The 26,020-nt window shown below is 35.9% G+C and overlaps 4 protein-coding genes across 4 annotated transcripts; all 4 read left to right on the top strand.

The window, feature by feature from the left end:
* The first annotated feature begins 3,415 nt into the window (after window positions 1-3,415).
* LOC149030074 (uncharacterized) lies at window positions 3,416-3,850 on the top strand. The gene has a single exon (XM_089144466.1). It carries the CDS (start codon window positions 3,416-3,418, stop codon window positions 3,848-3,850), a length of 435 nt encoding a protein of 144 aa, XP_089000592.1.
* A 6,387-nt stretch (window positions 3,851-10,237) lies between these two features.
* On the top strand, window positions 10,238-10,672 carry LOC149030073 (uncharacterized). The gene has a single exon (XM_089144456.1). It carries the CDS (start codon window positions 10,238-10,240, stop codon window positions 10,670-10,672), a length of 435 nt encoding a protein of 144 aa, XP_089000582.1.
* Window positions 10,673-18,762: 8,090 nt separating this feature from the next.
* Window positions 18,763-19,197, top strand: LOC149030072 (uncharacterized). The gene has a single exon (XM_089144438.1). The coding sequence runs from the start codon at window positions 18,763-18,765 to the stop codon at window positions 19,195-19,197; it is 435 nt and encodes a 144-aa protein (XP_089000564.1).
* A 5,451-nt stretch (window positions 19,198-24,648) lies between these two features.
* On the top strand, window positions 24,649-25,083 carry LOC149030071 (uncharacterized). Its single transcript, XM_089144428.1, has one exon. The coding sequence runs from the start codon at window positions 24,649-24,651 to the stop codon at window positions 25,081-25,083; it is 435 nt and encodes a 144-aa protein (XP_089000554.1).
* Window positions 25,084-26,020: the final 937 nt, after the last annotated feature.

Genomic DNA, 26,020 nt, shown 5'->3' with positions numbered 1-26,020 from the left:
CTATGTGCTCCCAAAAGACATGCAATGTGCAAAAACATGGATTGAAAATACGGAAGAATGTGGAAGGGTTAAATCCACAGGCTTCGCGTGGTGAAAATGCAAAGCTCCATTTGACCATTTCAGTGCCGCGATCAACTCCAAGAATAGCTATGCTGGAGATTAGTCAATATCAATCCGTATAATATGCCATCACCCCTATATGTCTTGAGTTTCTTATTTGTGTCTAGGTTGGTGATTAATAAGACTAAGGCATTAATTCTGTGTCTAATATAATTTGATTCATAAACCTTAACTAAGACTTGTGTTAAAGTATCATTTCTTAATGCATAACATTAAAAAGTAATTGATGAGGTGTATCTTCCCAAAAAAATGATTGGGGTGTACTTGTCAAGAGTGTCTGAAACTAATATGATAGGTACTTGTAATACCCTAAATATTACGAGTTGAGATCTTTCACTTTCACGGATAGAGGACTATGCTCCCCTCACACCTCTTCACCATATGTTTCGGATAAGATTCAGTTTTTAAATAGTAATAAAGTGGTGCAGAGATAAATGCCCCTCCTCATGTATGATGGTGGAATTTGAGGGGAGTACAATCTTCTCCCTTGTAGGTAGAAGATTCAAACTTAGATGTCACGTGAATCTTGAAATATGGATCCCAACATCACATATGTGTCAAGTTAGCACGCCCATTTTTATCTCTAGAATAAATAATTTGATGGTAAAAAAGAAGTATTTTTAATAAGATTTATGTTAGAAGTAAAAATTAAAAGGAACGATGTTCTTATATCACCTGTATTGAAAGATTATCTTCATACCCATTCGAGCCAATATTAGGGCTGTCAATGGATAATCAAAGTTTGTTTTTGAATTCACATTTGTATCAGTTTAGGGGAATTTGAATCTATCTAATTATTAATAGGATTCAAATAGGCTATTAACCCTTTTAGACTGATTATTATCCAATGGATTAAATTGTCTGATTAAGTAAAAAAATTCAATTTTTTTTTTAAATAACATGTTGACCTCAGATATATTAATATTTTCGGGATTTTCTATAAAAATAAATACAAAGGGGGAATCAATACTTCAAAAATAGAATTTTTTTTACATGAGCTCCCTCCTGCACCCCCTTCAAAATCGAAATCTTACAAAGCCCCCTCCATATTTGATATGGTTAGATTTTCCTTAGTTTTAACTTTAATTTGACAATTTTATCCTTATTTGAATAAATTTATTTAAAATCTTGAAAGTTTTTATACGAGTCCCCTCCATTTCAATCAAAAATACTCAATACCTCCCCAAAATCAAAATCTTACAAAACCTCCATCCACACTTCACACCATCTATTTTCTTTTAACCGCGATATGCTTTTACTTTTTCACCCACATTCAATAAATTTATATAAAATTATGAATAATATTTTTAATATTCATTTTAGAATCTTAAATATATTTTGATGTCACTATATTACCCCAAATTATATGACCTAAATTTTCTTCAAATTAAAAAGAATCTTGCATTATCATTTTATCACTCTACGGCCAAATGCGTTGAGTTTCCGCTATAATTAATTCCAAGTCAACTTTACCGTCTAAAATTAGAGGTGTAGGCTTTATCTACTTTTACTTTAAATTTTTATTCGTGTGAGCCTCTTTGGTGATTTTTGGTTTTAAATGTTATATACTCTGTTATTTTATTTCAATAAGGATGAGTTTTTTTTTTTTTTTTTTTTGCTGATAGAAACAGGAACCTCAACCAACAGGGGTTGGTCCAAGTGGTAAGTAACTTGGTTTGCTTAAGCAAGGTTCCAGTATTGAAACCTTGTGGATGCAAAAAATCCCCTCTGGGAGACTCACCCACTACACCTGGTGTGTAACCCTGATTGAACACCGAATTAGTTAGGGCAAAGCCTTGGAAACCGGGGTTTGGCAAACCAAAAAAAAAAAAGAAACAGGAACCTCAACAATACGAAGATCCTGCTGGGTTAGTATGACCCAATTAGATCACTTTTGAGGGACAGAAGTAAGGATGAGTTTTTGGATTCAAATCCTCCATTGTGCCCAAGTGAGCGGTCATGTTTAGCAGCTAGTTCTTAATAAGCATCACATGTTTCCTATTTATTTTGAACTTTTGGATTATGATATCTTTAAATCGGCCTAGGCACTTTGGTTAATCAATCAAATCAAATAATGAGTAATTCTTTATTTATTTATTTATTTTGGTGAAACAAATAATGACTAATTCAAGGGTTAGAAATAGATAGGGAAGACCGTTTACTTGGGCGTTGCAGAGAGACTTGAACAAGAATTTTCTGGGGCTAGCTTTCGGGAATCAACTATATGAGGCCTATAATGGAGTAGATCTAAAGATAATGGATTCCATTTCATTGGTTTCTAAAGGCATCCAAATTCTCTACACCCAGGTGCATGGTGCACCCAACTTTCTCTCTCACAATCCACTTGACACAAGTGGACCCTGGGTGGCCTGTGTCAGATGGGCTATGAGAGGAAAAAGTTGGGTGCACGGTGCACCTAGGTGAAGGAAATTCAAATCCTTTCTAAAGTCTCTTGGTCCTCTTTGTACAAGAATATTGATTGAAAAAAAAAAAAAAAAATAAAATGCATCAATCAATAGGTCAATTAAGAATGATAACGCATGTAAATATCTATACATTTTCCCTCTCTTTTTCATGAATACAACACGTGATTAATCTAGTGTCTATAATTAGGATAATTGGTAGGGTTGGTATGGCAATTGAACAAGCAATCTATAGCGTTAATATCAAAGCGCATGTTAAATAATGAAATGATTTGTTAACCTGTTCTAAAAAATAAATAAATAAATTAAAAAAATAAATAAATCTGTTAACCTGTTTGATGTTAATATTATTACGAATACCAAATTAATCTTTAAGATATCAGTCACATACAGATGCCATTTCCAGTAACCTACATATTGAATATATAGAACCAAAATCAATCCTATGCTCCAGTTTATATATTAGATATCTGATTAAAAAAAAAAATTATTCACTTAATTCAATATGTGTATCCTTTTAATTTTATCAATTCAACTGGTAGAGTAAAATTAAATTCTATTTTGGCGTTCTAATATAGAAGAAAAGTCAACAGTCAAATGTCTTAGAATTTGTAGCCAAGCCTACACTTAAGATCGTATTCCCACTATGCTTTCTTTAATGAACGAAGACCAGGCCTTCCTTAGTGGAAGGTTGGCAAATTGGACCTGTGTTGGATGACAAGGTCATACGTCTCATCACCCTCTGCAGGTTTTGTGTATAAATATCCATCTCCTGATTTGCCTTTACACCTACAACCAGGGGTCTATAAGCAATTGCAGAGAGTTTCTCACCCATTAATTTTCATTCTTTCTATCTATTACCTTTATTTGTCATGGCAACTGATGAGAGAGCTGGGGCTGAAATCATCTGTGGAAAGGAGGCTTGTGATCAATTTTCAGCGGAGTTGTTGAAAGAACTTGGATTCCCCAGTGGTGTCCTTCCCACAGGAGAACTAGTAGAATGCGGGAGAGTCAGATCCACGGGCTTTGTCTGGTGGAAATGCAAAGCCCCCTATGAGCACTACAATGCAGCCACCAACACTAAGAACAGCTATGCTGCTGAGACCACTGCATACGTTGACAAGGGGAGGATGAAGAAGATGACTGGATGCAAGGCCAAGACACCGTTAATGTGGGTTTCTATAGTAGAGATGTCCATTGATGGCAACAAGATCTCCTTCAAGTCATCCATGGGAGTTGGCAAGTCCTTTCCCCTCACTTCTTTCATGAACGAAGAAGAAAAGAAGGCTTCTCTCTCCAATAATTAGATGGTTCCATTGGCAAATTTAAACCATATTCTACCAGCCTGGCCTCCTTCAGTAGTAACTTAGTTATTTCTATCATCCTCATACTTTATCAACTATACATATTGTATATGTATTGAATTATTCATTTGTATCTTTATGTAATCCATGCATCCTCACTTAATGACTAGATAATAATTGGGTTTACAAAGACACAGGCTTCACCATGATTTATTTCTTCGCCTCTATCTCCTGCTCTTGCATTGCAAGACCTATTGAATTCAACTTTAGTTAGATGCACTAATTTGCCAGGTCTTCTCTCTAGTGTATGAGATTGAAGCGTCACATTGTGTTCTTTCCCTTCGTGATCTTTGCATTACAGGTGCTATTATTAAACACACTTTCCTCTTAGTGAATTTCTCTACCAAAAAAATAAATTTCCCTTCATTTTATTTCCGAAGGTGATAACAATATATTAGGGTTTTCAAAATATGTTGCAAATGTTATTATGTCATTGTAAAAATTGTCATTGCCAAAATGTATTTCTTAACATACATACGTAACAAACAACGTCATGAAGTGCAAAAACTATGTGACGCACTAAAGGACAAGCAATTAAGTTTACAAATTATTTGACACCTAGAAGTTTTTTAGTAAGAAAATTGTTCGGAAAAGTCATATTATATTGAAAGAATATTAAAAAAAATACATTAAATTATATTTTTCAATTTTTACACAAAGAGTACATAAAACACAAATTCAACATAGCAAAAATGTTAATCGACTATCACTTGGATGGTTAGCAAGGTCGCGGCAACATTAGTTGCATATGATATTTTTGTTAAATAACTTCAATTTTAAAAATAAAACAATGAAAAAGTTCTATCGATTCAAAAATGTCTCAAAATGTTAGATCGATTTTGCCCTCACCTAGATATTTCTCTTTTGACGGTTTATGCCTATAAAAGAAATGATGAATCAGATAGGTTTTCCCCATCCCTTAGGAGCCTTACTCATTGGATAGGAGGAGTTTTTTTTTTTTTTTTTTTTTTTTTTTTTTTTTTTTTTTTTTTTTTTTTTTTTCTTTTTCATTTATTTAGAAAATTTAGATCCATATGCATGATATATATATATATATATATGAACTAAAAGCACTTTTCCCCCTTAATTTAGTACCACGTACATCTAACAATGAGAAAAGCCTTTCACTTTAGCTATGTTCTATCAAAACTTGAACATGTTGCATTCTATGACACATCGATGAAGAAAATGGTCAAATTTGTGAAAAATAGAAGAATTTTAGTTTTTGTTTGGCCATGCATCACCCTATCACTTTACCAGCAATATTCATAAACCCTTGGTGGGTGTATTTGTCGTATGAGCTAAATAATTAATCGATCTAGTAATCATCGCCGTGGTTAACTTAGTTTTCCTTTACACTCTTAACTATTTAGCAATGCGATCGCTTTAACTTAAAGACGAATTGGCCAGATGACTTGAAGATTTAGTATAAAGAATCAAACATTGTTATAGAAACTCTAAAAAAGCATGCAAATGCTTCAAGGATATGTGATATTATTAGTTGACACCTCAAAAATTAGATGATGAACGAGAGATATCTTTAATCTTGTTGGTCTGAAAATATATTGCCGCTCATATATTCTAGAATGGTCTTAGTTAACTTGTTTGATCGAGGTTAATGGATGTCCATTTGGACACATTACTATATAATAGACACTAAAATTACCATTTAGGAGATCAGCCACATTATAATTTATAATAACCTTTCTTGTATCATACGTTTTGGAAATATAGCATCAAAATCATCGTATAGTCCAACTTAACCTAGATATTTGATTAAGAATTATCCAATTGATGTTTGTATATCTTCTTGTTTTATCAAGTCAGATCGAGTTCTTCTTTGGCATGCCAATAAAGAAGAACAGTCAATAGTCAAATGAAGATTGCTTCCCTTAAAATTTGGATCTGATGTTGGCTTACTGGCTACATTTAAGATTATTTTCCCATGCTAATTTCCTTCATTGACCAATTACTCTGATCTAGAAGCACAAATTATTAAATTAAGTCACAGAAATTATGGAGCAATTTCTCTTTATTTGGCTAAGGCTGTAAAATGGATTCTTAATTTGAAAGAAGACTTGTTCCACTCTCATCATCAGGTTTAGTTTTTGTAAATAACTATACCCTCAAGAGTGCAAACCCACAAACACCAAAGGTCCTTTAGGAAGTACAAGAAAACTCCTATATGGATATCCTTATGTTCAATGTATATTACTTTATTGGGTCATGGCTACTGATGAGAAAGCCGGGCTGAAATCATCCGTGGAAAGGAAGCCCATGATCAATTTTCAGCAGATTTGTTGAAAGAGCTTGGATCCCCAATGGTGTCCTTCCCAAGGGATAGCTGGAAGAATGTGGAAGGAGGAGATCCACAGGTGGAAATATAAAGAACCTGTTGTTCCAAAATCTAGTTGTGAGTGATCCGACTCACTATTGGTCCAAGCTTGGTTCCTAATAATAAAAAAAGGTGAGAGTAGGCCTCCTCTGAGGACCGAAAACTACCTCCAATGATTAGGTCAGATTCAGGAAAACACAATTTTCGTATAGAAGAGTAAATGTTCCAAGAAAGAATGTCTTCCTATGGAGTTTGCAGGAGAGTAAATGCCAGAGTTATTGTCACTGGACTTATCCTAATTTGTGTAAAACATTGGACTATATAACAAGTTCATACCTCTAAGGTGGCCAAGATGCATCATAGCCCTCTGATCTTTTATTGCAAGATGAAGGGTTGTGATTACTCACAGTGGGTTACTCGATCACCAAAGTTAAGAACCCAATCATCTTGAAGAAGCTTCAAGACGGTTGTACCTTATCCCAACCAGATCTGATGATTAGAGTCCAGCAGCCTTTTACTTTAGCAGACAAAACATAAGGGAACAATACTCGAGGAAGTCCTAAGCGAATGAGAAGCTTCTTGGCAAGAACTGAGCATTTAATGAGTCTCAGTACATTCAATGTTAAATTTAATGCATTGATTAATGTTTGGATAAAGATACATATGCCGAATCCCCTTACAACGTTACTTTTGCCAAGATATAGCTTTTTGGGTGTTTGACAAGGGTTATCCGAGAAGTCCACTATGCCAGCTAGCAGTCACAATGAAGTATCATTCTAGGCAAGTATTCTTCCGAGGAGTGCTTGATGAACCCTTTGAACCAGATTTAACCAAGCATTCTCAACCGTGTGGTTCGTTCAGGGCTCATGGTTTGAACCATAACATGTATAACAGGACCCTATGATCATGTCAATCTTGTGACCAACTCCAAGAACAGTTATTAAGCCCAAACCATTGCATATGTGGAAAAGAGAAGGATGAAGAAGATGACAAGATGCAAAGCTAGGACACCACTGAAGGTGTGGGTTTCTATAGTAGAGATGTACATCGATGGTGACAAGATCACACTCAAGTCATCAAAGGAAATCGGCAATTCAGTCCTTCTTTCTCACATATTTCATGAATAGAATGAAGAAGAAAAGAAGGCTTACCCCCATTATTAGTAATGATTTAGTAGCTCAAATTAAGTCCTTATCAGCTGTATGTATTGAGTTCCTCAGCTCATCCTTTTGCATTGATGCACTTCATTTAGCGAACAATGATGGATGAAGGCTCCATCCTTTTGTATTCTTGCTTAATATTTATTCGGGCTGCTGCACTATTAAACTTACGAATGATATTAGTTATCAACATTAAGGGAAGGAAACGGAAATTTGAAAAAGAACCTGGCTGCCTAGCTGCCTAGCTGCAACTATATCCAAACATAGAGGAAGACAAAATGTTGCCCAACCCTGTGAATGCATAGATCTTATCATTTTGTAATGCTGTCAAGCAAAATTTGACTGATCCCAATTAGATGATGAAATAATATGATAAATGTAATAGCTTGGGCCCTAAAACAAAGCAATATTACAGCAACAGCAACAGTTCTTTAATTTAACATTTTTTTTTTTTGTTGGGTAACTAGTAACTTCATGTAAGGGATAACTATTTATATATAGTGTAAAGAGATTCAAACTCCTGACCTCCTGCTATGAGATATTGGTTCTTACAAACTAAGCCAAGCCCTATGGGTTGTCTTTCTTGCAAGTTGATTTCCTATTTGTTTTACTTGTTCATTTAATTAAAAGGGTATAAAGAAGTGATTTAATTTATATTGAAGGAATTAGAAGAGCTAAGTACAAACCAAAAATAACCTTATCAGAACTGGTGTATAAGCTATATGCATATATATCTTAAGCTTTCTATCTAGTATGGCATGATACTGAGCTAACTAGAATGTAAAAATCCATGTAGCCAGCCACATTTAGTTGGGACAAGACTTATTGCTTCTTCTTTTCTTTTCTTTTTCATTTTCTTTTTTTTTTCTCCCGGCCCTTTTAAAGGGTTTTTATATCAATTTACTAGAAATAGGGGGCGGGAACTATTACATATACCATCAAGGACAAGGAACACCCTTTTCGCCGAATTTTGGCTGTTTCGGTCTAGGACGAAAAGAATATATGTCAAAATTCAATATTACAAAATATCACCGAAAATTCGACGATTTTCCACCGAATTGGAAAAAATTGTCGAAACCACACTGAACCTGCCGAAACCTTTGCTGGAATCACTGGTAAGTGACCTCCTTGGCTCCTTCCTTCTCTCTCTCTCTCTCTATGCGATGATTTCCACTTCTGTTTTTAAATAAGTTGGTTGTACACATTTTCTCTGGCTATACCTTTCAAACACTCATCTTCCTCAAATTCATTTTCCTCCAATGGATTCTCTGTTTGCTTTGTACCTCCTGTTCAACTTCAACTTTGTTTGCTTTGTACCTCTGATTCAACTTCAACCCAAGCAGAGACATGGGTTCCTTGCCACATGATCGAAGCAGAGGATGAGAGGAATATACCGAATACCGGACACTGGGAGCTTGGGCTTCAAAGTTTCTTGTTGTTTCTGGAATTTGGACGAAGCAAAGATGATGAGAGGAATACCTAACGCAAGCTTCAATGTTTCTTGCAGGCTCTGGAATGCTAAAGAATCATCTGGAATGGGGTGTGGATTGAAATAAAGAAGTTGAAGCCTTTTTAACCACATAGAGAGAAAGAAGAAGCATTAATGAGAGAGAGAGAGATACATTAATGGCATTAATGGTGTTAATTATTTTATTATTATTTTTTCATCCCATATGTCAGCGAAATCTCAGCCAGATTTTGCCAATTCGCCGATTGCCAGAAAAGGGATACCCCAACGAGATGTCGCACCTTGATTAGGGAGGATTGAACCCTGACCTCTCTATTGGGAGGCATTGGGCATTGCCAACTAAGCTAACTTTTTATGGTAAGACTACTTCTTGTTAATTAAAAGGATATAATCAATACTTCACATCATTGGAGGGGTATGTCTCCTTTTAAAAGGAGTTATCTATTTGAAGAGTGTCTAATTAATATTTTGATTTATTTTAAGGTTATATTAATATTGAGCGGCAACTCAAGGAGTGGTATTGATAATTTTCTGAAATTAATTATACATATTCAGATGTTGGTACTAAAAAAAAAATTAAAACACTTAAATCATCTTTCCCAAGACAAAAGTACACAACCATTTAATATAAAAAAATTGAGTTTCATACAAAAAAAAAACAATTTTCCTATTCATTAGCTCATTCTCCTATTTTTGTGACAACTTCCTCTGCAACAAAAAAATTTGTTCATAAATATTGAATTTAATTTACATACATATCCGTTGATTTTTCTACCAGTTTTATTCATTTTAGCTTTTGATTTGGTATTAGCCACTTGTGTATGGAATAGATTGTAGAATGAAAAACCATCCAAGGTCCTCTTCAGGCTCAAGGCTGGTTCGGATTCATAAGACCAAACTTGTAATAAAAGAAAAAGAGAGGTGGAAACTTGATAATGGTTGAGAGATACATTGGTTTTCATACTTGTTGGTGAAGAAGTTACACAGAACCGATGCTTAAAAAAATCTTTCCAAGTGGTTAGGCAGTAGCATAAGATTGACTTCTAATTTGGCATATCTACCAGTAGAGAAAGTAATCCAATTCCTTGCTTGACCAAACAAAATCATAAAACCATTAATTAAGAATGAAGACTTATTTCCCTAATGGAAGGTTCGGTGGCCGTCAACCTTGTCTGATTCAAGATTGGAACATGTCATCATCGGCGGAGATGGAAAGACAAGGTCACTTTCCCACCTTTAGATATTGTATATATAGATAGCCGTCTGCTCAGAATTCACATCCAAAATAGCCAGCATAGCCCCTTTTGAGCAGTTGCGGAGTTGAGAGTTTTTCTTCTAACAATCTCTTTACGTTTTATTTACTAGTCATGGCTACTGATGAGAGAGCTGGGGCTGAAATCGTCCGTGGAAAGGAAGCCTGTGATCAATTTTCAATGGATCTTTTGAAAGAGCTTGGGTTTCCCAGTGGTGTAGCTCCCAATGGAGAGCTGGTAGAATGCGGAAGGGTGAGATCCAGTGGCTTCGTGTGGTGGAAATGCAAGGCTCCCTATGAGTCCTTCAATCCAGCGACCAAATCCAAGAATAGCTATGCTGCCGAGACCACAGCATATGTTGAGAAGGGAAAGATGAAGAAGATGACAGGATCCAAGGCCAAGACTCCCCTGATGGTGTGGGTTTCTGTAGTCGAGATGTCGGTCGATGGTGACAATATCACTTTCAAGACATCAGTTGGAGTTAGCAAGTCCTTTCCCATCACCTCTTTCATGAACGAAGAAGAAAAGAAAGCTTATCTCCATAAGTAAACCATACTTATCTACAGTTTCTCCCTTTAGATCTTTTAATTACCAGCTATAATATCTATATTGTATTAAGTTTCTCAATCTATGTTCTTTTGTATGTTCCTTTTGGATTCTCATTTCATGACCTAATAATATTTGAATTATTGTATAATATCTTCAAGCTTATAGTGGATTATAGTAATTTCACTCACCGTTCTGTCCCTTTACAAATACCCCCTCCCCCCACCCCACCTAGAAAAGAAGAAAAAAAAAAATCACAAAAACCAAAACTCACCATTTACGTAAAGCAAGAAATCAAAGAACCAATCTGTGAGAAAACTCCAATATTGATTCTTTGATTACTGCCTGTTCTTAATCAATTGACAAGTAATCATTTGCTATCCCTTGGATGGTGGTTTGATCAACTCTAATTCTCAGACCAACGACCCCATTTTGGTCACTGTAGAGAGAAGTTACCCGTTATAAACTTGTTCAGCAACTCCATTTTATAGATATCATGCAATCTAAGAGGAGGAAAGCTAATCCCAATTGCCAACGGAGTAGTCAAATTAACGCATTAGCCTTCTTAGAACTCTAGAAGTAGAAATGGTTTTGGTTGACCTATTTAATGTTATCTGTTTTTCCAACTTATTTAATAACTTAATGTCAAAACCTTTCCATAAAAACGATGCTAGGAATTCCATGCATGACATGGTTAAACGCTTTCTTGACTCTGGATTTAATTCTTAATTTTTTTTGGTAGATGAATATAAATTCTTAATAATCAAAAGAATAAATTGCTGAGTCAGTTTCTTTTTGGGTTACAACTGTTTACAGTCGTCAGCTTCTTCTTCTTCCTCTTCTTCTGTCTATGAATATCATTTCCATTATTTCTAAACCATAGAATTAAGAGTAGAGTTACTGTAGAAAGGTAAATCGTATATTATTGAATATGGTATACAAGTCAGTATTTATAGAAAGATATATACAGAGTACTATACTAACGGTGACGGTGTATCCTTAACACTCCCCCGCAAGCGCAAGGTATCAAGGACTGTAAGCTTGTCACGGAGCCATCTGTTTGTAAAGTACAAATCCGACTAGAAAAGTGATTCTCCACAAGCTTCTGAAATTTAGTAAAGACAACATACGAATCTGATTTTTGTTTCATAGGAAACAACCATGTGTATTTCGTATACTCATCAACAAAAACAACATAGTAACGAAATTGATCATAAGAAACAAAAGGAGCTGGTCCCCACAAATCACTATGCAAAACATCCAAGGGTCTTCTACTAACTGAGGAAGACAAAGAAAAAGGCAACTGATGACTTTTTGAACAAAGACAAGCATTACAATGAGATAAAGACCCAAAGTTACTTAAACCCAGTTTCCGTAAAACTTGAATAGTCTTAGCAGAGCCAGGATGCCCAAGTCGCCCAAGTCGCCTATGCCAAACAGAAGCAGCAGAAACATTTGGTGAAGAACCAGTAGATTTGATTATATGAGAATCAACAGTATTTGAAAAAGAGACAGAATCTGAAGAAACAGCAGCAGCAACAACACGATTCTTGAGAGCATGCAAAGAGGAAGCAAAACACAGCTGAGGAGAGAATTGAACAACATACAATCCATTAAAAATCTGTCCTCGTAACAGCCCCCTGTGAGTCTAATCCTTAATCACAAAACAATCTAAGTAAAACACAAAATAAACTCCATTGTCTTCAGAAAATTTAGAGACAAAAAGTAGATTATATCTTATTGTAGGAACACACAGAACCCCAGTTAACCGAAACTCATGACCAGAACACTGAACCAATAAGCTGCCAACATGAGAAACATGCACAGAAGTTCCATTACCTACAACAACATGCTGAGAACCAGAATAAGGTTCTTGAATTGCCAAATGTGCTAAATCTGCAACAATATGACAATTAGCTCCAAAATCGAGGATCCAAAAAGAACTATCTAAAGATCCTGAAGCAGAAGTTAAGACTGAAGAGCAGACAATATTACCAACATAAGCATGATTAAAACGTTGAGGACATTGAGAGCAAACATGACCATCTACTTTGCACAATTGACAAGTAATCCAAGGCTCATTCAGAAACTGAGATGCAGAACTAGAAGCATAACCAGAATTTAATCCACTATTTTCAAAAACAAATCCAGAATTATTTCTAGAAGCATAACCAGAATTTAATCCACTATTCTCAGAAGCAAATCCAGAATTATTTCCATTACGACCAAAACTAGAAGTTGAAGCAGAATTTAAACCATTATTGTCAGAAGCATAACCAGAATTATAACCAGTATTTCGAAAAAGACCAGAATTATAACCATTACGACCATAATATCTTCGATTCCAAGGTCGACCATACCTGCCTCCAGTCCTACCTCTTGAAGAATCAGAAACAAAACGAGGGGAAACAACACCTCGATTAACATAATTTCGCACAGCCACATTCGCAGATAAAATAGGCAAAACACTGTCTGCAGCAGAAAAACTCGCAGAGGCTTGTATATGACTCTCTTGCGAGATAAGAAGACCCTGTAAATCTTCAAAAGAAACAGGATCTGCACGAACAAGCACCAATGTGCCAAAATCTCTAAAATCTTCGCCTAAACCTCGAACGGTAATAAGAACAAGATCCTCATCTGACACCGGAGAGTTAGCAGCAGCCAACATATCAGAGATCGAAAGGATGCGAAGAAGATAATCAGAAATTGTGGAATTGCCTCTCTGAATACGAAACAACTGATTCTTGAGTTCAAGAATCCGAGTTCTTGAACTAGAAGCAAAGACTTTATGCAACTTCACCCATGCTTCAAGAGAAGTGCGAACCGAAATGATATGAGGAAGAACTCGTTCAGACACGGAGGCAACAAGCCAACTGAGAATCAGTTGGTCTTGCCGTTCCCAAAGTACAGTTGTTGAAGGTGCAGAAGAAAGATCGTTGGAAGAGCTCGTCACAGGACGCGAACAAGAACCATCAAGATAGCCAAAGAGATCGTATCCACGCAACAATGGAATGAATTGAGCCTTCCATAGCAAGAAATTGGAAGAAGTCAGTTTAATCGGCAACGCAGCAGCAACGTACACCGAGATTAATGGTGATGAAGCTGAAGAAACAAAAGAGAAATTCGCGGAAGCCATATAACCAGGAACAGAGTTAGGGCAAATGCCCGAAATGGCTAAATGATACCATGTAGAAAGGTAAATCGTATATTATTGAATATGGTATACAAGTCAGTATTTATAGAAAGATATATACAGAGATACTATACTAAAGGTGACGGTGACGGTGATGGTGTATCCTTAACAGTTACCACAGGATTGAATGGGATGAAGCTACGGTAAGTACCTATTCCTATTTTAATAATGAATTGGAAGCACTCAAAGCAGTCCTCTTTGGTGAAGAAGAATTGCACCCAGATGCTATGATGGGCTCATTGAAACCATTCTGTTCCAAGTAATCATGTATTGTTGCCTTACTATATATAGACTTTGACTTCAAGATGTTTTCCGGGGGAGGCTTCATTGCTTTGCACAATTCATTATGGAATGAGGTATGAAAATCAAATCAAACAGTTTGTGAATTAAAAGTCTCCATGTTAAATTGAAATGTAAATCAGCTCTTTTGAGAAAGCCACAAGAGGCAGCAAATCAGGTCTAAGAGACTAGTCACAACAGGGAGGAAGATGGGGGAACTTCTACTCTGAACAATTATTTACTAACTTCAGTTTTTCTCTACTCAAAAAACCTGGGTTCGAACTGTGTTTTTAGAACTCCAGTAACCAATATCTCTTCCTACTCAAAATAGGAAACCATCCTATAGCAAACCAAACAAAAAAATACGATTGAACAAATTAGTAGACCAGCATTTGCAAACAACAAATCTAATCGTAAATGAATGGGTGTTATTGGTGTGATCTCAGATTCTCGATAATTTGCAGCAATCTCCTCTGCTTTGAGAATCTCTTCTCCATGCTTGGCTCGGATCATTGCCCAATTTTCTTCTGCTTTCTTATGGATTAAAGCCACCGCGGTTTTCATTTTCTCCACATACTCAGCCTTCTTTTCCAGTTGTTCCTGTATTCCACAAGGTCTTGTCAAAGCAATATGAACTCAATGCATATAACACCTTTAATACTACCATTTGTGTATGTATGGTTCAAAAATTTTGAGAAAAGTTATTTGTATGATTGAAAAAAAAAAAAAAAAACAACCCTGCAGGAAGACTAGGTGTTGTTTCGAAATTGTACTGGAGACCCCTTTGGTTCTCTTCTGGTCCAAACCTTGTACTTGAGAACAAAACAAGAGTGAGAGTAGGCCGCCTTTAGGGATGGGAAGCCACATCCAATGATTAAGTCAGTAAATGTGGAAAACCTGAAACCTCCTTTGTAGGAGTTAATGTCCAAGAAAACGAAGAGGAGAATGTCTTTTTGGTGAGGTTGCATGCAGGTGAGTAATGGCTGGAGATTAAAGGTCTAAACCTTTACAATGCATAGCGATATATATATATATATATATATATATATATATAGGTCCATACCTCATGAGAGAATAGGCGCCCCACTGCCTTACAATCTCCTTGCTCCCAAATGAAGGGTGATGATGGCTTCTAGATTGCAGCTCTTGATCAACAAGCTAAGTAGTTTAATTTCCATACAGCTAGAGACAAAATCAGGGTTTTCAAAATATGTTGCAAATATTATTATGTCATTGTAAAAGCTGTTAATGCCATATGTATTTCTTAATATACGTACGTATCAAATAAAGTTGTGAAGTGCAGAAACTATGTGACGCACTAAAGGACAAGCAATTAAGTCTACCAATTATTTTACACCTAGAAGTTTTTAATAAGAAATTTGTTCGAAAAAGTCATATTATGTTGAAAGAATATTATAAAAAAATAATAAAAAGAAAAAAAAGATATTAAAATTACATTTTTTTTTTCACTTTCGGCACAAAGAGTACATAAAACACAAAGTCAACATAACAAAAATGCTATCCACAATCACTTGGATGCTTAGCAATGTCCCACCAACTTTAGTTGCATATGACATTTAACTAAGAATTTCTCAGTGTTAAAAATAGTTCTTTTAAATAAAAAATTAAAAAAAAACTTTATAGATTCAAAAATGTCTCAAAAGGTTAGATCCATTTCGCATCTTTCTATTTTGTTAATGTATGCCTATAAAAGAAATGAATAATCAGATGGGTTTTTCCCATACTGGAGCCTTACAACTTAGATACGATTTTTCTTTTATCTATCAATTAGAAATTTTGGATCCATATGAGTGATTTATATACGAAATAAAAGTATGCACTTTTTCCCCTTAATTTAATACCACATCTAACAACACCACAAGCCTTTCACTTTAGCCATGTTTTATCAAAACTTGAACATGTTGCATTCTATGACACATCTGATTAAGAAAATGGTCAAATTTATGCAAGATATATAGTAGAATTCTTTGGTTGGCCATCACCCTTGTCACTTGACTAGCAATATTCACAAATCTTTGGTGGGTGTATTTGTTGTATGAGCTGAATATTTAACTTGTTCATCTATTGATCAAGAGGTCATTGCTGTGGTTAAGTTAGTTATGTAGCAATACAATAACAACAATAAGCATTGTCCCAACTAAATGGGGTTGACTACATGGATTCTTGCTTTCCAATCAGTTCTATTTGAGGTCATGCTAGATACAAGGCTTAAGCTATGCATATCATTTCTCACAACTTCTCTTAAAGTTATCTTAGGTCTACCCCTAGCTCTTTAGTTCCTTCAATCTGGATTATATCATTTATCCGTACAGGGGCATTTATAGATCTCCGTTGAACATGGTCGTACCACTTCAAATGACTTTCTCGAAGTTTATCATTTATGGGGAGAAACTCTTAAACCAACTCTAATATGATTGTTCTTTATCTTATCATTCCTAGTTTTGCCACTCATCCATCTTAACATCCTCATTTCTACTACACTGAGTTTATCTATATGATTCTTTTTAACAGCCTAAAACTCTACACCGTACATCATAGCTGGTCGAACAATGGTCCTATAAATTTACCCAAAAAAAAAATGGTCCTATAAAATTTTCCTTTAAGCTTTAATGAAATACGCCGATCACATAAGACCCTAGACACACATCTTCACTTCATCAACCCGATTTTAATTCTTTGAGAAATATCATCCTCTATATCACCTATTTTATTCATGATTGAAGGTACCTAAAACAATCACTCTGAGGAATCTCCTCATCGTCAAGTATCACCACCTTTTCGTCTGCCCGATCATGATTAAAGTTACAAAATAGATATTTTGTCTTCGTTCTACTTAGTTAAAGCCTCTTGATTCAAAAACTACTCTCCATGATTCTAATTCGGTATTAATCCCCATTTGAGTCTCATCAATCAACACAATATCATCAGCAAAAGGCATACACCAGGGGACCTCATCTTGAATATCTTTGGTTAATTCATTCATTACAAGAGCAAATAGAAATGGGCTTAAGTTGATCCTTGATATAGCCCAACTATAATTGAGAATTCATTACTTTGTCCTCCCACTATTTTTACACTTGTCACCCAACCATCATACATATCCTTAACTATGTCTACATATTTACTTGCAAGTTGCAACACTTCTTTTCTCTAATACTTATCATATTAACGCTTTAGGAACTCTATCATAAGCTTTTTCTAGGTCAACAAATACCATATAAAGGTATTTCCTACATTCTCTATACATTTTCATAAGTCTTCTAATTAAGTAATAGACTACGTTGTAGATCTTTGTGGCATAAACCAAAACTGGTTCTCCGTAATTGTAATTAAGTGTCTCAAACAAGTTTCAATTATTCTCTCCTATTTAATGTTCCTATAGTTCTTACAGCTTTGAATATCTCCTTTATTTTTGTAAATTGGAGCTATGATGCTTCTCCTCCATTCATCTGGCATTTATCCTGTGCTCATAAACTTATTAAACAACTTAGTCAACCAAACTAGTCAATGGATTCCTAAGCTCTTCCATACTTCTATTGGGATTTCATCAGGACCTTGAATCTTGTGAAGTTTCATCCTCCTTAGTGTTAATTTTACTTCGAACATCGAAATTCTCTGTATATAAGTTTGAAAATTGGTGCCTTTGTGAATGATGTAGTAATACGATTGCTTTAATTTAGATGAATTGTCCATATGATAAGCAAAGGCCTTGAAGATCTAGTATAAAGAATCAGACTTTGTTAATTCAACCTATCAGCAACTCCTAGTTAAAAATAGGGATTCCAAATCAAGATAAAATGCATCAATCAATATGCTAATTAAGAATGATAACGCATGTAAATATCTATATATTTTCCCTCCCTTTTTCATGAATACAACATGTAATTAATCTAGGGTCTATAATTAGGATAAGTGGTAGGGTTGGTATGGCAATTGAACAAGCAATCTATAGCGTTAATATCAAATCGGATATTAAATAATGAAATGGTTTTTTTTTTTTTTTTTTTTTTTTGGTGGGAATGAAATGGTTTGTTAATCTGTTTGATGTTAATATATAATGGATACCAAATTAATCTGTCGGATATCAGCCACATACAAATGCCATTTCCAGTGACCTACATATTGAATATATATAGAACCAAAATCAATCCTTTTTGATGAAAAAAAAATAATTAATTCTTGTCCTACAGTATATATATGAGATATCTGATAAAAAAAATTTATTCAGTTAATTCAATGTGTATCCTTTTATTTTATCAATTCAACAAGCAGATTAAAATAAACTTTATTTTGACGTACTATAATAGAAGAAAAGTCAATGGTCAAATGTCTTAGAATTTGTAGCCAATCCCACACTTAAGATTTTATTCCCACTGTGCCTCGTTTATTGAATGAAGACAAGGTCTTCCATAGTAGAAGGTTGGCAAATTGGACCATGGGCTTTGAACGATAAGGTCATTGTCATCTCATCACCCTCTGCAGGATTTGTGTATAAATATCCATCTTCTGATCAGCCTTTACACCTGCAACCAGCGCTCTTATAAGCAATTGCAGAGAGTTTCTCACCCATTAATTTTCTTTCGTTCTATCTATTACCTTCATGGCAACTGATGAGAGAGCTGGGGCTGAAATCATCTGTGGAAAGGAGGCTTGTGATCAATTTTCAGCGGAGTTGTTGAAAGAGCTTGGATTCCCCAGCGGTGTCCTTCCCACAGGAGAACTAGTAGAATGCGGGAGGGTCAGATCCATGGGCTTCGTCTGGTGGAAATGCAAAGCCCCCTACGAGCACTACAATGCAGCCACCAAAACTAAGAACAGTTATGCTGCTGAGACCAGTGCATACGTTGAGAAGGGGAGGATGAAGAAGATGACTGGATGCAAGGCCAAGACACCACTGATGTGGGTTTCTATAGTAGAGATGTCCATTGATGGCAACAAGATCTCCTTCAAGTCATCCATGGGAGTCGGCAAGTCCTTTCCCCTCACTTCTTTCATGAATGAAGAAGAAAAGAAGGCTTATCTCTCCAATAATTAGATGGTTCCATTGGCAAATTCAAACCATATATATTCTACCAGCCTGGCCTCTAGTAGTAACTTAGTTATTTTTGTCATTCTCATACTTTATCAGCTATATGTATTGAGTTAGTCATTTGTATCTTTCTGTAATCCATGCATTCTCATTTAATGACTAGATAATAATTGGGTGTACTACTTGAAAACCAAAGACACAGGGTTCACCTTAATTTATTTCTTAGCCTCTTTCTCCTGTTCTTGTATTGCAAGACCTATGAATTCAACTTTAGTTTGATGCACTAATTTGAAAGGTCATCTCTCTGGTGTATGAGACTAAAGTGTCAAATTGTGTTATTTCCCTTCGTGATCTTTGCATTACAGATGCTATTATTAAATATATTTTCCTCTTATTGAATTTTTCTACCAAAAAAATAAATTTCCCTTCATTTTATTTCCAAAGGTGATAACAACATATCAAGGTTTTCAAAATATGTTGCAAATGCTATTATGTCATTGTAAAAAGTGTCACTGCCATATGTATTTCTTAACATATGTATAAATTTTTAAATAACATTGTGAAGTGCAGAAACTATGTGACACACCAAAGGACAAGCAATTAAGTTACAAATTATTTTGACACCTAGAAGTTTTTTAATAAGAAAACTGTTCGAAAAAGTCATAGTATGTTGAAAGAATATTAAAAAAGAAAAAGATTAAAATTATATTTTCAATTTTTGCACAAAGAGTACATAAAACACAAAGTTAACATAGCAAAAATGTTTATCGACTATCACTTGGATGGTTAGCAAGGTCCCACCAACATTAGTTGCATATGATATTTTAGCTAAAAAAAATTCAATGTTAAAAATAAAACAATGAAAAAGGCTCTATCGATTCAAAAATGTCTCAAAATGTTAGATCGATTTCGCCCTCACCTAGATCTTTCTAGCTCTTTTGTTGGTGTATGCCTATAAAGAAATGATGAATCAGATAGGTTTTCCCCATCCCTTAGGAACCTTACTCATTGGATAGGATTTTGTTTTCATTTATTTATCAAGTAGAAATTTTGGATCCATATGCAGGATTTATATACTAAATAAAAGTACTTTTTCCCTTTAATTTAGTACCACATCTAACAATTACAAAAGCCTTTCACTTTAGCTATGATTTATCAAAATTTGAACATGTTGCATTTTATGACACGTGGATTAAGAAAATAGTAAAATTTATTCAAAATAGAAGAATATTAGTTTTTGGTTGGCCATCACCCCTATCATTTTACTAGCAATATTCATAAACCCTTGGTGGGTGTATTTGTTGTATGAGCTAAATAATTAATATGTTCATCAATTGATCAAGTGATCATTGCCGTGGTTAACTTAGTTTTTCTTTACACTCTTAACTATTTAGCAATGCGATTGCTTTAACTTAAAGACGAATTGGCCAGATGGCTTGAAGATTTAGTATAAAGAATCAAACATTGTTATAGAAACTCTAAAAAAGCATGCAAATGCTTCAAGGATATGTGATATTATTAGTTGACACCTCAAAAATTAGATGATGAACGAGAGATATCTTTAATCTTGTTGGTCTGAAAATATTTTGCCGCTCATATATTCTAGAATGGTCTTCGTTAACTTGTTTGATCGAGGTTAATGGATTTTCATTTGGACACATTACTATATAATAGACACTAAAATTACCATTTAGGAGATCAGCCACATTATAATTTATAATAACCTTTCTTGTATCATACATATTTGAAATATAGCATCAAAATCATTGCATGGTCCAACTCAAACTAGATATTTGATTAAGAATTATCCCATTGATGTCTGTACATCTTCTTGTTTTATCAAGTCAGGTCGAATTCTTCTTTGGCTTGCTAGTATAGAAGAACAGGCAATAGTCAAATGAAGATTGCTTCCCTTAAAATTTGGATCTGATGTTGGCTTACTGGCTACATTTAAGATTATTTTCCCATGCTAATTTCCTTCATTGACCAATTACTCTGATCTAGAAGCACAAATTATTAAAATAAGTCACAGAAATTATGGAGCAATTTCTCTTTATTTGGCTAAGTCTGTAAAATGGATTCTTAATTTGAAAGAAGACATGTTCCACTCTCATCATCAGGTTTAGTGTTTGTAAATATCTATACCCTCAAGAGTGCAAACCCACAAACACCAAAGGTCCTTTAAGAAGTACAAGAAAGCTCCTATATCAATATCCTTATGTTCTATGTATATCACTTTGTTCGGTCATGGCTACTGATGAGAGAGTCGGGGCTGAAATCATCCGTGGAAAGGAAGCCTATGATCAATTTTCAGTGGATCTGTTGAAAGAGCTTGGATTCCCCAATGGTGTCCTTTCCAAGGGAGAGCTGAAAGAATGTGGTAGGGTGAGATCCACAAGTGGAAATGTAAAGAACCTGTTGTACCAAAATCTGGCTGTGAGTGATCTAACCCACTACTGGTCCAACCTTGGTTCTTGAGAATCAAAAAAGGTGAGAGTGGGCTACCACTGAGAACCACCTCCAAATGATTAAGTCAGATTCAGGAAAACATAGTCTTCATATGGAAGAGTAAATGTTTCGAGAAAGAATGTCCTCTATGGAGTTTGCAGGAGAGTAAATGTTGGAGTTATTGTCACTGGATTTACCCTAATTTGTGTAGAACTTTGGATTATATAACAAGTTCATACCTCTGAGGTGGCCAAGATGCATCGTAGCCCTCTAATCTTTTAGTTCAAGATGAAGGGTTTTGATTACTCACCATGGGTTACTCGATCACCAAGTTAAGAACCCAATCTTCATGAAGAAGATTCAAGACAATCGTACCTTATCCCAACCGGATCTGGTGGTCAGAGTCACGTAGATGTGGATGTGACTAGGGGTGCAAGTTTGGCCTTGATGGCCCTGACACGCCCTAAGCCAGCCTTGAGCCTGAATAGGGCTTGTGATCAAGATTTTGGCCCTGAGGACGAGTTAGGGCCAAAATATTTTGGCCTTTAATATGGCCAAGGGTAGTTCTGGGATTACTCTTTGGTCTACCCGACTTGTCCCAACCAGTCCCTGGTTTTTTGCCTGATGTTGGCCCTAATTTTGTCCCTAATGCTTAATCTCAATGAATTAGGAATAGGGACAATGATAGGGTCAATCAAGGCCAAGGCCAGGGCTAAGGACAGGGCCAAGTATATGGCCAATCAGGGCTAGGGCCAAGGATAAGGCTAGTTAGGGATAGAGACGGCGCCAATTAGGGCCAGGGATAGGGCCAAGGCTAAGGACAATCAATGCTAGTGATAGGGCCAAGTATAGGACCAATCAGGGCTAGGGCTAGGAATACGGCCAGAGCTAATTAGAGCCAGGGACAGGGCCAATCAGGGTGGGAATGGGCTTGGCTTGGCCCTGTAAGGCTTAGGGTCAAGGACAATAACCCTTGGCCCTAAATTAGGGTCAGGGCAGGAATGGGCGTAAATTAGAATATATAGGGCTGGGCTTGGGATTGCAAAAGCCCGGCCCATCCCAGCCCTGTTGCATCCCTAGTCGTGATAGGAGCCCCTTACTTTAGCAGACAAAACGTATGGAAACAATACTCAAGGAAGTCCTAAGTGAATGAGAAGCTTCTTGGCAGGCGCTAAGCATTTAATGAGTCTCAATGCATTCAATGTTGAATTTAATGCATTGATTGACGTTTGGATAAAGATACGTCGGTTCCCCTTGCATCGCTACTTTTGCCGAGATATAGCTTTTAAGGCGATTGACAAGGGTTATCCGAGAAGTCCACTATGCCAGCTGGCAGTCACAATGAAGTGTCCTTCTAGGCAAGTATTCTTTAGAGAAGTGCTTGATGAACCCTATGAACTGGATTTGAACCAACGTTCTCAACTGTGTGGTTCGTTCGGGGCTCATGGTTTGAACCACAACATGTATAACTGAACCCTATGAGCATGTCAATCCTATGACCAACTCCAAGAACAGTTATGCCGCCGAGACCATTACATATGTGGAAAAGAGAAGGATGAAGTAGATGACAGGATGCAAAGCCACGACACCACTGAAGGTGTGGGTTTCTATGGTGGAGATGTACATCAATGGTGACAAGATCACATTCAAGTCATCAATGGGAGTCGGCAAGTCCTTCTTTCTCATATCTTTCATGAATGAAGAAGAAAAGAAGGCTTACCTCCATAATTATTAATGATTTTGCAGCTAAAAGTCCTTATCATCTGTATGTATTGAGTTCCTCAGCTCATCCTTTTGCATTGATGCACTTCATTTAGCAAACAATGATGGATGAAGGCTCCATCCTTTTGTATTCTTGCTTAATTTTTATTCGGGCTGCTACATTGTTAAACTTATGAATGATATTAGTTATTACCACTAGGGGAAGGAAACGAAAATTTGAAAAATAACCTGGCTGCCCAGTGCATCTGTATCCGGACACAGAGGAAGACAAAATGGTTGCCCAACCCTGTGAATGCGTAAATCATATAATTTTTTAATGCTGTCGAGTAAAATTTGACTGATCCCATTTAGATGACGAAATAATATGATAACTTTAATAGGTTGGACCCTAAAACAAAGCAATATTACAGTAACAATTCTTTAATTTAACATTTTTTTTATTAGGCAACTAGTAGCTTTATGTAAGGGATAACTATTTATATATATAGTGTAAAGAGCTAGAAGATATTATCACTCCTGACCTCATGCTATGAGATATTGGTTCTTACGAACTAAGCCAAGCCCCATGGGTTATCTTTCTTGCAAGTTGATTTTGTACTTGTTTACTGGTTCTTTTAATTAAATGTTGAAATTAATTTACATACATATCGGTTGATTTTTCTACCAGTTTTATTCATTTTAGTTTTTAACTTGGTGTTAGCCTTTTGTGTATGGAATAGTTTGTCGAATATAAAACCATCCAAGGTCCTCTTCAGGCTCAAGGCTGGTTGGGATTCATAAGAGCAAACTTGTAATAAAAGAAAAAAGAGATGGAAACTTGATAGTGGTTGAGAGATATATTGGTTTTCAAACTTGCTGGTTAGGAAAGATTTTGTGCTATTAAATGCAACTAATCTATCCCATAAAATGAGTTTTGTTCCCCTGAAGAAGTTACACAGAACCAATGCTTTAAAAAATCTTTCCAGGTGGTTAGGCAGTAGCATAAGATTGACTTCTAATTTGGCATATCTACCAGTAGAGAAAGCAATCCAATTCCTAGCTTGACCAGACACCGTCATAAAGCCATTAATTAAGAATGAAGACCTTAGTGGAAGGTTCGGCAGCCGTCAACCTTGACTGATTCAAGATTGGAAGGATAAGGTCAGCTTCCCACGTTTAAGAATTGTATATAAAGATACCCATCTGCTCAGAATTCACATCCACAATAATCAGCATAGACCCTTTTGAGCAGTTGCAGAGTTAAAGAGTTTTTCTTCCATCAATCTCTTTACATTTTATCTAGTAATCATGGCTACTGATGAGAGAGCTGGGGCTGAAATCGTCCGTGGAAAGGAAGCCTGTGATCAATTTTCAATGGATCTTTTGAAAGAGCTAGGGTTTCCCAGTGGTGTAGCTCCCAATGGAGAGCTGGTAGAATGCGGAAGGGTGAGATCCACTGGCTTCGTGTGGTGGAAATGCAAGGCTCCCTATGAGTCCTTCAATCCAGCGACCAAATCCAAGAATAGCTATGCTGCCGAGACCACAGCATATGTTGAGAAGGGAAAGATGAAGAAGATGACAGGATCCAAGGCCAAGACACCCCTGATGGTATGGGTTTCTGTAGTCGAGATGTCCGTCGATGGTGACAGTATCACCTTCAAGACGTCAGTTGGAGTTGGCAAGTCCTTTCCCATCACCTCTTTCATGAACGAAGAAGAAAAGAAGGCTTATCTCCAAAAGTAAACCATAGTTTCTCCAAGAAGGTCTTTTAATTATCAGCTATAATATCTATGTTGTATTAAGTTCCTCAATCTATGTTCTTTTGTATGATCCTTTTGGATCCTCGTTTCATAACCTAATAATACTTTAATTATTGTACAATTTCTTCAAGCTTATAGTGGACACTCACCATTCTGTCCCTTTACAACCCCCCCCCCCCCCCACCCAAAAAACAAATCACAAAAACCATAACTCACTATTGAACCAATCTGTGAGAAAACTCCAATACTGATCCTTTGATTACTGCCAGTTCTTAATCATTTGACAAGTAATCATTCGCTATCCCTTGGATGGTGGATTGATCAACTCTAATTCTCAGACCAATGACCCCATTTTGGTCACTGTAGAGAGAAGGTAGCCATTATATAAACTTGTTCAGCAATGAAACTCCATTTTATGGAGACCATGCAATCTAAGAGGAAAACTAATCCAATCGCCAATAGAGTAGTCAAAGTAACGCATTAACCTTCTTAGAACTCTAGAAGTAGAAATGGTTTTGGTTGAACTATTTTGGTTCACCTAGATCTTTCTCTTTTGTTGGTGTATGCCTATAAAAGAAATGATGAATCAGATAGGTTTTCCCCATCCCTTAGGAGCCTTACTCATGGGATAGGATTTTGTTTTTCATTTATTTATCAATTAGAAAATTTGGATCCATATGCATGATTTATATACGAAATTATTAGGGATACCTAAGCCGCCACTTCATCTCATGTTTATGCGACTAGGATTGCTTCCAAGAGTTCCACCGCTATTAGAAGTCTCACAACTGATCAAACACCGGTTACTACTTTCAAGGCTCCCATGTGTTCCACTGCTATTAGAAATTCTACAACTGATCAAACACCGATTACAATATTCAAGAAGAAATCAACAATTGGTACTCACAAAGACTCTAGTC

This window comes from Hakea prostrata, chromosome 1, assembly GCF_041222555.1.
Source record: "Hakea prostrata isolate BN-2017 chromosome 1, UWA_Hpros_2, whole genome shotgun sequence".
Classification (NCBI taxonomy): domain Eukaryota; kingdom Viridiplantae; phylum Streptophyta; class Magnoliopsida; order Proteales; family Proteaceae; genus Hakea; species Hakea prostrata.
Note: the sequence above shows the minus strand (reverse complement) of the source record. Positions and strands in the feature narration are given on the sequence as shown.

Coding starts and splice junctions, on each gene's coding strand:
- LOC149030071 (XM_089144428.1), top strand. CDS start 24,649: ATGGCTACTGATGAGAGAGCTGGGGCTGAAATCGTCCGTGGAAAGGAA.
- LOC149030073 (XM_089144456.1), top strand. CDS start 10,238: ATGGCTACTGATGAGAGAGCTGGGGCTGAAATCGTCCGTGGAAAGGAA.
- LOC149030074 (XM_089144466.1), top strand. CDS start 3,416: ATGGCAACTGATGAGAGAGCTGGGGCTGAAATCATCTGTGGAAAGGAG.
- LOC149030072 (XM_089144438.1), top strand. CDS start 18,763: ATGGCAACTGATGAGAGAGCTGGGGCTGAAATCATCTGTGGAAAGGAG.